The sequence below is a fragment of the Eupeodes corollae genome, unplaced genomic scaffold (assembly GCF_945859685.1).
Source record: "Eupeodes corollae unplaced genomic scaffold, idEupCoro1.1 scaffold_648, whole genome shotgun sequence".
NCBI classification, from domain to species: domain Eukaryota; kingdom Metazoa; phylum Arthropoda; class Insecta; order Diptera; family Syrphidae; genus Eupeodes; species Eupeodes corollae.
Genome location: NW_026605739.1, coordinates 29886 through 45429, shown reverse-complemented (window position 1 = coordinate 45429; position 15544 = coordinate 29886). Strand labels below are relative to the sequence as shown.

General features: G+C 34.2%; 1 protein-coding gene across 1 annotated transcript; it reads left to right on the top strand.

Annotated features, from left to right (window-relative positions):
* The first annotated feature begins 2772 nt into the window (after positions 1–2772).
* Positions 2773–4553, top strand: LOC129953593 (uncharacterized). Its single transcript, XM_056066833.1, has 2 exons — positions 2773–4194; positions 4285–4553. Exons 1-2 carry the CDS (start codon positions 2778–2780, stop codon positions 4551–4553), a joined length of 1686 nt encoding a protein of 561 aa, XP_055922808.1. The 5' UTR covers positions 2773–2777.
* Positions 4554–15544: the final 10991 nt, after the last annotated feature.

The following is a 15544-nucleotide window of genomic DNA, read 5'->3' as shown; positions in this document are numbered from 1 at the left end:
ATTTAAGAGCGTGGAATCAATTTAATTGGATTAATTAGTGCTGAATTGCTGATAGCAGCAGTGACAACGACAAGCCAAGGCAAATTAAGCAACTTTTTTGTATACATGTTGCAGAGTCAAAACCCGATTGAAGTGGAATAATGTAGTTTTTTCTTTGGGGATAAAATCTCAAGAGCTCGAAGGAGTATCCTTCTTTGATTTTATGGTAATGGAGTTAAATCCTTTACATCTTCATCCCCACTCTCTGTCAGACAACAAAAACAAATTGGACATGGTTAAGTGCCATTTTCAATAGCTGGTGTTACTTTTACTTCAGGAACTACACCTTCTTAATTTTGAAACCCATTACAGGAATCTACACTGAACAAAATTAAAACATTTAAAGAGTAAGAAAATGCGATAAATAATTAATACTGGTATTTAAGGATTAAGTAAGTTTGGAATGAAGCAAAATATGGTGGAAGCCTTTAGGGATTAAGTTTTCAAAATTATTCGAAATCATAAGTTCGTTTTTAAATTTTGTTCGATGTTCATACAACAACTTTAAAGGGAATTAAGTTGTACTAAATATGGTTTTTTTTATCACATCGGCTTTTTACTTGCGACATAGCAAGTATTGCATGAGTAAAAAATTTCAAACTCGAGATCTTAATCAAACATGACATTACGACGGTAGAGAAGTCAAAACAGGTAGGTCCCCAAATTCAAACCTTGACGGCAGTGTGGTTTTAGACCAGGAAAGTCCACAGTTGATCAAATATTCACATTACGGCAGATCCTGGAAAAACCCCAAGAACACCAAATCGACACCCACCATCTTTTCATCGATTTTAAGGCCGCATATGACAGCATTTACAGGGACGAGCTATATAGAGCCATGTCTAGTTTTGGCATTCCTGCCAAACTCAGCGTGATGTCAATGTGGCTTTTGTGGGTACTAAGCCAGAGGCGGCAAAAATGGGTTTAACGGTTAATGAGGGCAAAACAAAGTACATGCTATCGTCAAGAAACGACATACAACACCGACTTCTTGGTCAAAACGTCACCATCGACAGACGTAACTTTCAGGTAGTCAAGGACTTCGTCTACCTAGGCTCCGCTGTAAGCCCAGAAAACAACACCAGTGCTGAGATCAAACCCAGAATAACTCTTTCTAACCGCTGTTTCTTTGGACTAAGAAAGCAATTGAGAGGTAAAGTCCTCTCTCGAGGGACCAAAGTTTTGCTATATAAGACCCTTATCATCCCCGTCCTGCTATACGGTGCAGAAGCATGGACTATGACAAAAGCGGATGAAAGCACCTTGGGTCGCTTCGAGAAAAAAGTTCTTCGTGTAATCTTTAGTCCCGTATGCATCGAAGGGGAGTGGAGGAGAAGATAAATGACGAGCTGTATGGGTTGTACAGTGACGTAGACTTAGCCAAAAGGGTAAAAGTTTAACGACTTAGATGGCTGGGTCACGTAGAGCGCATGGAAACCAATGCTCCCGCCCGGAAAGTCTTTGAATCCACACTCACAGAAGAGCACAGTAGAGGAAGACCTCGGATCAGGTGGCGCTTACAAGTGGAAGGTGACCTCACCCAACTTGGAACGCGAAACTGGAGACATATAGCTTGGGACCGAGCTAGATGGAGATTAGGGTGGAGTGAAATTTTTTTTTCCGGAAATCTTTAAGGCCTATATGCGGAAAAGTTGAATTTGGGGACCGAAAGGTTGGGTGCAAAATTTGGTCAATGTGTGACGTCATCCTAGGGTTCCTTCATGACGTCATTGTTTTGGATTTTTTGACATACCTACTTTAAAAAAAAAATAATTAATGTAGTTGTATATAGAGTTTATACTTATAGTACCTAGTCATATGCACCGGCAGAAATTTTTCAAGGGGGGTGGGGGTAAGTTCACATAGGGGGAGGGCAAATCATGGATCCGACAAAAAAAATTAGCAGGTATTGGTGAAAAGTCCATAGAAAACATTTTCAAATACATAATATTTATGTTGGTAGGGTGGTAGGGTAGTATTTTCCAGTGCCAAGGTTGGGGGGGGTGGGGTGGTGTCAATGTCCCCTTTGTCATCTCTCCGGACGCCCACGACAGAACTTAAAATATTGCATCTAAACTGAGTCAATAGCGATTTGAATGAAGGTGGAACTAAAAGTGGTCGTTATTATTTTTATTTTAATCTAGTTCTCCTTGGGCCGTTTCTCATTTTTTTTATACTTTTATTTTCTCGTTTTGACTTTTTTCCATTTGAATCGGCATTCTATTTATATTCTTATTTGTGAGTGCCGGTTGTTTTATTTTAAATTGTGAAAATGCCAAAAACGCGAAGTGAAACCGAGTGTGAAGTTTTTGGAGCACCCTCCGAGCTTAAAACCAATGTTCTTCCAACTTATCGTGATGTCATGAAAGCGTATTTGTTCATCAGAAATGCATTGAAGGAAAAACAGAAAGGATATGACCCAAGTGCTTTTGAAGTGTCTTCGAAATTATTGATCGATTTAAAAAGTGTTTGGCTAAAAGCATCTCTGCCTATTGTGTCAGATCAGCAGATTTTACATAAAATTAAAACATACAATGAAAAATACAAAGCAATAAAAAAATATAAAATCAAAGAAAAGCTCATTTATTGAAAAACTTAATTTATTTAAATCGACCAGCAATATACTTTTTGATCTATCAGCTTGTAAATGTAACGACTTTTCAATATGTCCTTGCCCAATAAAAGTTCCTCAAGCAGAACGCTGTTTTTTATTACTTGACCAAAGACAGTCAAGGAGTATGGTGATTGGTAGTGTTGACTCTGAGTTGACGAAAAAGATTAAAAAAAAGAATGATCGCAAAATTCAAGAGGATCTAAAACGAAAAAGGTATGAAGAGATGAAAGAATCTAAGAGACTCAAAAATGATCTTCAAATTTCTGATGAAAGTGGGGATGATTCAAGTGTTTTAAGTTATGACGAGGACGAGGGCGATATCGACAGCGATGTTCCGATATTACCCAGCAGAAGTCCGTCAATTCCAAAATTACAAGCTAGGATAAATTTAACGAATTTAGCATCAGCCTGCGACAGAACAGGAGTATCCGACAGGTCAGCATCAATTCTTGTAAGTTCTCTTTTACAAGACATTGGTGTCGTTTCCAAGCTAGATTCTTCAAAAGTAATTGACAGAAGCAAAATAAGACGAGAAAGACAAAAATTACGTCAAAATCTTCAATGTAAAATTGAAAATATAACAGGCTTATACTTTGACGGACGAAAAGACAAAACAATGATTTTGGAAACAATTGGGGCCAGAACACATCGGAAGATTTCAGTGGAAGAACACATTGTACTTGTTTCTGAGCCAGAAGGACAGTATCTGGGACATGTTACTCCATCCTGTGGGAATGCCAAAACAATATCTTCAAGCATAATTGATTTTGTAAAAAACATCCTGTGTGTTAATATGGAAGAAATTACAGCGGTTGGATGCGATGGAACTATTGTGAACACTGGATCCAAAAATGGTATTGTATGTCAGCTCGAAGCAGCCATTGGTAAGCCAGTACATTGGTTTATTTGTTTACTCCATCTAAATGAACTCCCACTTCGTCATTTAATGGCACATGTTGATGGAAAAACCAATGACCCAAAAGGCTTTTCTGGAGTACTGGGAAAAGCTCTTGAGAGCTGTGATAGTTTACCAATTCAAGGTTTTGAAAAGATAATGGTAGAACTGCCTCCGATAACTATAGAACATTTAAGCACGGATCAGAAATATCTGTATGAAATGTGTGAAGCAGTTTCTAATGGGAATGTAGATTTAGAGCTTGCAAACCGACAGCCAGGAAGAATGTCTCATTCAAGGTGGCTTACAACAGCTAACAGGATTCTACGACTCTATGTAGGAACTGAAAAACCTTCAAAGGAGTTATTGGTTCTGGCTACGTACATAATAAAAGTGTATGTGTTTGTTTGGTTTCAAATCAAAACAAAACCATCTTGTTTAGATGGACCAAAACACATTTTAGCACTAATAAAAGCGTCAAAATATCTACCCAAAAACCTTAAGGCAATTGTTCATCCGGTAATAGAGCGTAATGCATATTTTTGTCATCCAGAAAATATTTTACTTGCTATGTTAGCTGATAGCCGAAGCCATGTCCGGGAATTAGGCCTTAGAAGGATTTTAAAAAGCAGAGCGGATATACAAGGTAGGAAAATGAATGAAATCCGACAGTTTAAGATCCCAAAAATAAATTTTGATGCCGATGATTACATCGATCTAATAAAATGGGCTACAGTTAAGATCACCGAACCACCTTTAACTAGAAAAATATCAGATGACGACTTACGCGCAATGGTTCAAAATGTTCCTGAAAATATAGAGCTATCCAAATATCCATGTCACACTCAAGCCGTCGAAAGATGCATTAAGCTGGTGACAGAAGCTTCAGCTTCAGTGTGTGGCCAAGAGTCAAGAGATGGATTTATAAAAGCAAGAATCTCATCTCGAAAGCTGTTGCCAAAATTTGAAACGAAGAAGGAATTTGCTAAGGCTTTAGAAAAATGATCCATCTTTTTTTATTTATTTGGTAAATTAAATTTTATAACTTGAATTATTTCTTTACTTTATAAAAATGTTATTCTAGATTAAAAACGATTTGTAACCTCAACCCCACACCCAAAACATGAATTGAATAGAACACCTATTGGTATAATAGTGTAAGGTAAATTTAGAATTTTTTCCATCATCAATATAATTTTAATAATGTTTTAAATTATTATTATTTCAGGGGATTAATTTGGAAAATGTATTTTTTTTTTACTAAAACATGTAATTTATTTTTTTTGCATTCAAAATGTAATCTTAAGATTTGTTCTTTATTAAAATGTGATTTTTTTTAAAGCATATAATACAAATTGTCTGTTTTAATAGTAAGGAATATACGTTTGAAAGGGCATTTTTGTTTGCGAATAGAGGAACCTTAGGACATAATTTTTTTTTGCTAAAAACTTGTGGTATCGTTAAGAAAAAACCAAATTCAACTTTTAGTACCATAGGCACACGAAAATTAAAAAAAAAAAAAAAAAGTTCAAATTCACTCCGGCCTAATGGTCATCATTAACATTGACCATAAACAGAGCTCGCAGAGCAAAAGCGCCGTTCTTTTGTAAGACAATTCATGGTTTGATTATAGGAAGAAAAGATGTTTGACAGTGAAATAAAACACACAACGTGCGTCAGCTGTTTAAACCAGTGTTGCCAATAAGATAATACCTACAAAATCTTTATATTGTTCTTTTATTTAGATTCTAGGGACCTTGAAACGTCGAGAAATGTCAAAATGTTCAATACGAGAAATCAGACCAATTACAATAACTTCCTATGAAAGAATCACAAATTTTCAGTGATAGGAAAGGAATAGAGTTTGATTGTGGATTTTATTTTTCGTGAGATGTGTCAAGGTCAGCATCTGGAATACGAATGGTGTTTCTTATTAGGACTTTAAGTGCCCGTGTGTGGAAACCAACGAGAAATACAGCAATATTCTTAAAAATTTCGCGAAATGGTAGGGACCTACAATTTTTTGACTAGTCCAAGTTGTATTTTTAAAATTTAACGTTAACATTTTGGGACGTCTCTTATAATGTTTAAACTCAAACTCAAAGACTGAAGAAAAGTTTTCAAAATTTGTTTTGTGGTGCGAGAGGAACTTACAAAGTTAGTCAACAACAAACAGAACATGCAAACAAATAAATACAAAAACAAAACTTTTTTCTTTAAACCATTTGAAACCAATTAGACAAGAAAATATACAAAGCTAATTATTATTTTAAGATATTGTATAAATAGAATGTAAACCAATTAATTTTTCAAAAAGCATTTTGCATCCCATTCCAATATATGCATGAATGTAAATTTGAGCATTTTAACATTTTCTAATCACCTTAAAACAGCAATAGTATTTTCAATTAAAACAATTTAGCTTGAGGAAACAAAAACAAAGATTTATTTTTCCAACAATAATTTAAGAAAATAATTCCACAAATGTTATTTGCGTTTTATGTATGTTATGCATGTTTGTGTTTTTATAGTGCATGTTGCCAAAGATAAAAACAATTTTCAATACTGACTGAAACAATAATTGCACTTGTTCAACATTGACACAATATTCCTCAAAACATTTTATTTTAATTGCTTTTGGAGAAACCCATTTAGAACAACATTTTCAAATGCAAAAGTGCTTTTAACTGATGCGGCCAAATGGCGACACAAGAAAAAAGACGAATTAAAGATCGCAAATCACATCAGAAAAACTTCCTGAAAAACTACTACAAATTCAAAATCAATATACACTATTAAAAGCAATGGTTTTTCAATCGACCCTTTAGGTAAAAATGTTAATTTGAAACTACTTGCTTTTGTAGCTTTCAAAATTTGATTTGATTTGATAAATTAAAGGTTTTTAGAATAATGTCCACCTGAGGATCGAGTCTCTTATAACTTCTTAAGGAGTATTATGCTGCCTGCATTAAGCATTGAAAACCAGTGGCAACATTGCCTTGCAGCCATCAGAGATGCCGCCTCTGAAGTGCTAGGTTTCACACGGCCACCACAGCGAAACCCCGGGTTTGACGACGAATACACAAAAGGACTAGAGCTGCTCGCGAGCTCTACGAGCAGAAGAGGAGAGAGGAACACCGGCTTCTTAGATGGAAAAAAAGAGAGCATGAGAAGCGCGCGATCAAGGAGATAGAGGGAGGGATGTCACAACAGGAATGAGGTTGGTAAATTTTACCATAAGGTAAAAAATACCTCCCAAGGTTACCAGCCACGAACCGAAGCCTGTAAAGACGATCAAGGGAACATCGTAGTAGAACCGCAGTCGATGCTGAGAATATGGAATTAAATTATATAAAGGCGATGACGAACCGAATTTTGCTGTAAGGGAGATAGAACCACTCAACCTCGGCGACGCAGATCAACAATTCCGCCTACCCGACTTGGACGAAGTGAAGATAGCTATATCCAAACTTAAGTCAAACAAAGCTGCTGGAGCTGACGGCGTCGCTGCCGAACTATTCAAAGCAGCAGGCGATGACTTGGTACGGAGCATGCACCAACTCATCTGGTCGGAAGAAAGCATGCCCGATGAGTGGAATCTCAGCATAGTGTGCCCGATACATAAGAAAGGAGACTCTCTAAACTGCGCCAACTACAGAGGCATCAGTCTACTTAACATTGCATATAAGATCCTCTCTGCCGTATTATGTGAACGTCTGAAACCATTCGTCAACAACCTGATTGGTCCTTATCAGTGTGGCTTCAGACCAGGATAGTCCACTATCGACCAAATATTCACACTACGGCAGATCTTGGAAGCAGGAGCTTCAAATAGATACTCACCATCTCTTTATCGATTTAAAAGCCGCGTATGACAGCATCTATAGGGAAGAGCTCTACCGAGCAATGTCTAGTTTTGGCATCCCTGTCAAACTTATCCGTTTGTGCAGAATGACGATGGAGAATGCACGCTGCTCTATCAAGGTCTGAAAAGATCTTACCCATGCATTTGATGTCAAAAAAGGTTTTATACAAGGCGATGCACTGTCATGCGACTTCTTCAACCTCGTTCTGTAAAGAATGTTGCAAAACTCAAACGTCAACACTAGAGGCACAATCTTCCAAAGGTCCATCCAATTTCTCGGATAATTGGAAGATCAAAGTGTGATGTCAGTGGAGCGTTTTTGAGCATTGCGACGGAAGCGAAGAAGATGGGTTTAGTGGTCAATGAGGGCAAGACCAAGTATATGCTGTCATCGAAAAAGAACACTGAACAACGACGTCTTGGACAAAACGTCACCATGGACAGCTTTAACTTTGAGGTAGTTAAGGACTTTGTCTACCTAGGCACCGCTATTAATACAGACAACGACACCAGCGCTGAAATCAAACGAAGAATAACTCTTGCAAATCGCTGCTTCTTAGGACTTAGAAGGCAATTGAGAAGTAAAGTCCTCTCTCGAGCCAGGTGGGAGAGGACCTCAACCAACTTGAAAACTGGAGACAGCTAGCTAGAGACCGAGCTGGCTGGAGACGCATGTTGGTTGAGGCCCAGGTCCGCCCGGAATGTAGCGCCACCTTAATTAAATTAAAGTAAAGTAAGTAAAGTCCACCTGAGGAGTTGGGTTCTGTCAAACCTCAATTATTTCCTTTATAAATCATAAAATTGAAGCAAATATTTGTCACCTCGAATATTGTTCGCAAACAAACAATTGTATTACCTCTAATATAATTGTATGCAACGAAGAATAATGTTTTTGACAATAAATTAATTCTTTTTTAGTAAAATTTAAGTTATACTTTTTTTTGTGTGCAAAAAATTAAAAACTGTCGTACGAGTAGCTACAAAATCTTCACTTTATTTTAAATATTAACAAGACATGACTCTTTATTGTAATGCTTCATTTTTAACAACTCTAAACCGTCAACTGTCACATTGTTTCTTTTTTAATAGTGTTGGCAACACTTTAATACAATTTTTAAATTTTGTTCGGTTATCTGGGAACAGACTTTTCAAACAAAAAGCGATTTCATAAAAATAGAATTTTCTAGACAAGCTTTCTCTCAAGGACACATCTTTCCTCACTTTGTTTGTAGAGTTTGAAGTGAATTTTGAAGTATTTCAGTCACCATCCTTAAAATTCTTCACTCATCCATAATTATTATTATTTTGGTCATCCTTTTAATTTTTTACTGATGCCATAACTTTTTCTTTGAAGAACAACTTTGGGACGTTTTTTTTTTTTTCATTTCATCACAAAGAAAAAATTAAAAAAGAAAATCAAACTTAATAATGATTTTTCCAGCTATTAATTTAAAAAAAAAAATGAAATTACTTCTAAGCTTATTATATATAGAGACATTTTCAAAAGCCCCGTGCTTATTAATTTTTGTAATGGGAATTTCGTTCCTATATCAAAATCATTTTGTCCTTATTGTACATCACCTACTTACCCAACCAACAACCATCGAAGTATTAAAAATAGGATTTTCCGGTTCAGTGAGATTTGCGTTTTTTTTTCTGACTATTTCACAGGCTGATATTTTTTCGCAGGACGAACAAATTCTCCACAGGACGTAATCATAACAACGAAGTTTTTCTTTTTACAAATTAAACCCCGACCTTCCTGAATTTCCCATAAACAACCTCCATCTTGACAATTATGGAGTTTTTATATGTTGTCCTATTTATTTTCATGTTCACTCAGCCTTATACGTTGAACCAAACCACGTGCTTCGTCCTTCCATCATTGTGTGTCCTTAAGGAAATGCCAAAAAATAAAATTTAACAATTTTCCATTGTTCGTAAAATGAAATAAATGATTTTACATTCATAATGTGCTTTGCACTTTAAATGAAAAATCGTTTGCTATTTTCGAACGAGAAGTAGCAAATGTTTGGCTCTGGTTGACAATTTGTCTCGACGAGCTTTCAAACTAAAGCGAACAAAATTTCCATGGAAGCTTATTTTTCTTTATTTTTATCTTATGATCATTGCATGCAAATGGACATTTTTCCTTTTGGTATAACAATTGCACGGGTTTTATTTAAAATTATTTAATACAAATTGCGTTCTTCAAAAAAAGATAAAAGAAAGGGAGACAAATCCAAAGTAACAAATAAAGCAAAATGAAAATTTTTCAAAGGACGAAAAACATAAAAGTTTTTCCTTTTCATTTAAGCCCATTTAGTTAATTGAGGAGATCTTCAAGAGATAACTAAACTAATTTAAACAAAAACAACAAAAAATAAGGTTCGTTGTATTTGTCTAAGGTAAATTACTAATCTAAGTGATTAGATATTTAAGCCGTTGTTTAGCATAAAACTCCGTGCTATGAACTTTTGCCCTGGAATAAATTTACTTTCATTTAACAAAATATCCCTAAAATATCCTTAATTGAAACTTTGTCCTTTTTTTCTCGTCAAAAATATAAACATAAATAAAGACCAAAGAATTTTGATATTTATTTATATAATTTTGTTTGAATATTAATTAGCGGTGAAGTAAAATCTGCGAAGACTCAAAAACTTTAAAAGAATTGAAAAGAAAATGTTTTCTTTTATTTTTATAAAGATGACGACGACAGACATTTTGTTGTTTTAAAAACTTATTTAAAAAAAAAAAGTAATTTCAAAAGGCTTCATTATGCAAGGAGATTAAGAAAAGGAAAGGATGAGTGAAAAGAGGGAAGGGAAGAGTGCTTAATCAGTTTGCATAATGAAGACTTCCGAGAATAAAATCGAAAATCAACCATCACAGCGGAAATAATTCCCTGATGCATTGTATTTCAAAATTAAAAGAGAAGAAGCAAAAACACTATACTTGGTTGAATGTAAGGATATAACTATGTAAATTTATGTGTATATGTTAGTACTTGTATTAATTGAGGTTTTTACGTCTGATATAAAGTAATATGAGATAAGGGTAAGTTGTGGATTTGTAAAATAATAACGAGTTTATGAGATTTTGAGTTCAGTGCAAGGAAGTTGGCTTTTAAACGAATCTTTGAGAAACCAATTAACAAATCTAAAACTTAGGGACATTATTAAGTCTTCATTGTTTCCTTATTGAGAAAAGTAGTTTTTTATAATTAACGGGCACTTAAGAGGTTATTAATACCCCTCACCGTTAACATGTTTAAGGTTTAAGAAGAGTCTGATCTCTAGGAAAATGGGAAAGGAAAGGACATACCCGTTCATATTGGTCTTAAAGTTTTGGTAATCAAAATGATAGGGAAAAACTGATTTGGGTAAAGCATTTCATATTCTCGATGTGCGGTTAAAAAAAGAACGTAAAACATTACGTCCGAAATTGACCTCAAGGTTATACTGATATGCGTTCCTAGACGTACAAGTATTACGCCCGAATTGTTTGATGGGGGAATACAACTGGCTTATTCGACAGAGCACTGTTTAAAAAAATATCGGTAGAACAACAAAAGGCATGAAACATTGGGGTGGTGTTTGAGTGACGCAATTGTTTCGGTTGTAGTTCTATCGCCTATCATTTCCAAAGCTCTTTTTCTTTAATCTATCCAAAATACTTAAACTTGTTTTAGCGGGACCTTCTAAAATATGAGAGTTATCTTCAAGTTTAAGACCAGTGAAGGATTTCTAAATTACAGAAAGATTAGAAGGGGTGACAAATTTCTTGCACCGTCGGAGAAACCATAAGCACCTTTTGGCAATGTCGAATATGTGATCACTGAGTACTGAAAGTTGATTAGTTTCCTGGGTGCAAGTGCCTCTCTTGGATAATGGCATTGATGGTGGGTATAACACTTTAACGAGAGGAGACATAATTCAGTTTTTAAAGCATTCAATTCTACAAGGTTAATAATTCCCTATTGGACAATGCTGCCGAGATTGGAATTTGATGAGTTTAATAAACTATGCCGTTTGAGTTCCACATCCGAAGAACAAGGATGTAAATCTAGAAACGAATAGGAAATGCTGAGAGTACTATCGTCAGCGAAACAGTTTAATGGATTAAATGATACAAAATATCGTTTAAACATACCTATAAGGAAGAGAGTCAGAGACAAAACAGAGCCCTGGGGAAGATCAGCATAAATTTTGTGAATTCCGTACTTGAAACCATCTCATACAACTTGTATTGAACGTCTTTAAAGGTAGTTTCTAATCCAACGAAGAAGAGATTCATCAATACCAAAAGCACGATCTAAAGATTTGTTCCACTGTCTGGTGAGATAAACCATGACATCATCAGTGGACATGTAGTATGAAAGCCGTACTACAAGTCTCCGTTCTTTTAGATTTTTCTTAAGCTGATTATTAATCAGCGTTTTTATGACCGTGAAAAGAAGGAATGTGAGTGCTATTGTACGATAGTTGGAGGGGGAGGATGATTCGTCTTTTTCAAGAACAGACTGGACAAATGCTGTTTTCCATCCGCTCGTAAGGAGACCTGTAGAAAAGATACATATACGCAGTGGTTTTGCCAGATTCAAAGAACACTTCTTCCAAACAATAGGAGGAATACTATCCGGGCCAGCGGATTTGTGTATATGAAGGTCTTTCAGTACTTTTATTTCTATAAAATCGTTTACGCTCTCAAGAACAGGAGAATTCATGGCACTCTCTGGTAGCGTCGAATTGACAACAAACTGTGCTGCAGTCAAATTGGCTGTAGCCATCGAACTTAAATAGGGAGTGTCATTGTGGACGAGTGTTGGAGCCGAGGATAACGTGATGTTTTAGAAGTTTCTTACAACTAAGAGAGATCTTACAACCCTACATTCCTGACACTTTCTTTGACAGTTTCAACATAAATAAGACTTACTTGGTTTCTTTTCTGTTGCAAACAAACTTATTTCATTTAACTAAAGAATATTGAATAATGTCTTTACTAAACTCAATACTCAAGAAACAGGGTTTTTAAATATGAGTATTCATTTTGATATTTAAAAGGAACAGAATTCTGTAAGAGATATCAATTGATGTTTTTATTGTTATGAGCAAGGAAAACGATATCAATCAATTGATTGTCACATCTTTGGTTGAATCACCATAATATTATTTGTTTTATTTAATTTGTCATGACCAACTCGCACATTTATGGTCGCTTGTTTTTGATAACATTAAAATTCCATCTTTAAGTCTTGAATTGATTGTAGATCATGAGTCAAACACTTTTTCTTTTATAAATTTTAAGGTAGCCATAATTGCGATTATTTCTTCGAGAAATAAAACACACTCTATCTCCATTTTAAAATAAAAAAAGAACAAACGCTTCAGACAAAAATCCGTTCCTAACAGTAAAATTTTCCGAATCGAGAGGTTTTCCAACCTTCATGGTTCACAATTCTGCTCATTAAAGAAGATTGCTATGATTTAGAATTGAACTTTTCCCTGGGACCCAATTAGCGAAGGTAAGACTTATCTGAATTTTAAATGCCTTAAGACCTTAAGCTTTATGCAAAAAATTATGTTATGTCGTTTGTGAAAAGATTTATTATAAAAATCGTTGAGGAATTATCAAACCTGGGTTTTCTTTATAACTATTGCCTACAGCCACAAAATTTTGGACATTTGATTATATAAATAACTTACTTGTGCCAAAAGCCCCATTTTTTTATTATTTGTACTATTTCTGGCGCTTCTAGACTATCCAAAAGTCTTTTTGTTGTGATTGCAAGTTTTTGTTGTGAATGTCCACAATTTGTATGCGTTCTTACTTGTCAAATGTCAAAAAATTACAGCTTCAAAAGTGAAAGCGGTCTAATGCAAATGAAAAGTTTTGTTGGAAAATCCATTATTTCGATAGATTTGAACCCAAACCAATTCATCAAGTTAAGTTTAAAGGTTAAAAAACTTAGTTTTATATAACGTAAACTAAGTCCGATATTTCAAAATTGTATCATTTGCAAAGGGTAGTCAGTCGTTCAGAGAAAAGTCCTGCATATGTAATTTGGAAAATATAATTTTCAAACTTAACTAATATTAGTTTTATGTAATTACTTTTGAAAGCTCAGGCTTAAAACCTCCCGTGTAAAACAACTGCTTGCATCTCTGGCTAAAAGTATGGAACTAAACGTTCGTTCATGTCTTCACCGCGGTCATTTTTGTAGCGCTCCATTCCTTGAACCCAATATTTGATGATTTAACTAACAAACTTGTAAAAGTATGAAATTTTTGGGGAATGCATTCACAACAAATTATTCATTTAATTTAAATTAAAGATTGCATTCATTGAATTCTTCTAAAAAATGAGACTTCAAATTTTTATTTGAATTTACCTCAAAGATTGCATTCATTGGATTCACCTTAAAATGAGAATTAAAATTTTGCAATTACCAAACATTTGAACTTAAAATTGTCGGCATCGGACACCGAAATCAAAATTTCAAAAGTTTTTTATAAAATTTCACTTGACAATGCAAAAGAAAGACTTCCAGTGAATTCAAAGTCTTCAAATTATTGAAAAGACTTTAAGTGAATGCAAAGACTTCAAAAGAATGCAATTATTTCAAAAAGAATGAATGAAATCTAAATTGAAGTCCTAATTTCAAGACGAATTTGACATATGCAGTCCATTTAAGCACACACAATCATTATATCCGATTCTATTAGTTGCTTTACTCTTGCTCTACTGTTTTGTACCCTTCCCTTTAATGGAAACTAAAGTTAACGTCTTGTTAAAATACCATTGCAAAAATGTTACAACATGTCTTTGAACGTAACTTTATGGTCATGCTTTTTAACGAAAAAGAAACGGTTCAACAAGAATTCCAAATTTTTTTAAGTACATTCAATAATCCTAATTCAATTTGGTTTATGTAAAAGTATGCCTCAAAATGTCCGTCGCAAATTTTAATTATTTTTTAAAGGTGTTTGATGTTTGCGGATTTCACAAGGGCAAACATATATTATTAGCATTGACAGTTTAATCTTTGGTTTTAAGGATGCGTTCACTGTGAACGCTCAAGTGTCAAATGTTAATTGAAAAAACCTTAATTTCGTCGATATGTGACTCAACTGTCATACTGAATAAAACTGAAGTGATGTATGTCTTAACCTTTAAAAAACCTTTTTAATAATTATAGAGCATCAACGTACGACTTAAAAGTGGTTTTTATTTTATTATCACCCTTCATTTCACGATTTCTTCCCTTTCCTCTGATATTCAAACCCATTTTCAATAAACTTAATAATAATTCATGACGATATATTCATATTAAGGTAATATTTACGAGTATACTTATACACACGTATGTATATGTAAAATTATATCATCTCACTCTTATTTTTAATTATTGGCATTTTTGTAGATATTACCTGGAGACTTGAGCGTAAAATCCATTATCGTTGTTGTTGTCACTGTCAATGCACATATTATTTTTTCGTTTATAATAAAAGATGTGAATTCTCTTACAGTGTTTTTCCCAAGTGAAAAAATTGCATGTTCATCTCAAAAATTAAAACAAAAAATCCGAAAAAGAACGGCTGGGAATTCACACAATTACGTACTACATATTAATATATGTATATAAGCTATAGGCTTCTTTTTGTATGAAGGAAATCGTGCATTTAAAATTCAATGGGTGAAAATCCATTTAGCTCACTTTTTAAGGACCTTTTATTTTTACTTTTTCATTTTGTGCCCCCAAAAAGAAAACTGTGTATAGACGATGAAAATTTAAGTGCAGTATATAAAAATAAATAGGCTATCTTTTTGCTCAATGAGAAAATTTTATGCCTACCAATGTTTTTATTAAAGCTTAAATTCTGAGATAGTTAAATTAAAATTAAATTGTATTGAAAGATGACATTTTATTTTATATCTTTATACATTCTATTTTTCTTACTTGACTATGATAATGTTTTATGTTTAATAAGATTGGTGAGAAACTTTTTTACATTTTTACTTTTATACTTTTCATGTTTATAACAGAAATGAGACATATTACATTAAATAGCCCGTTATTTAAACAGCTGTAATTTTTTTGACATTTGACAAGAAAAATTAAGCCATT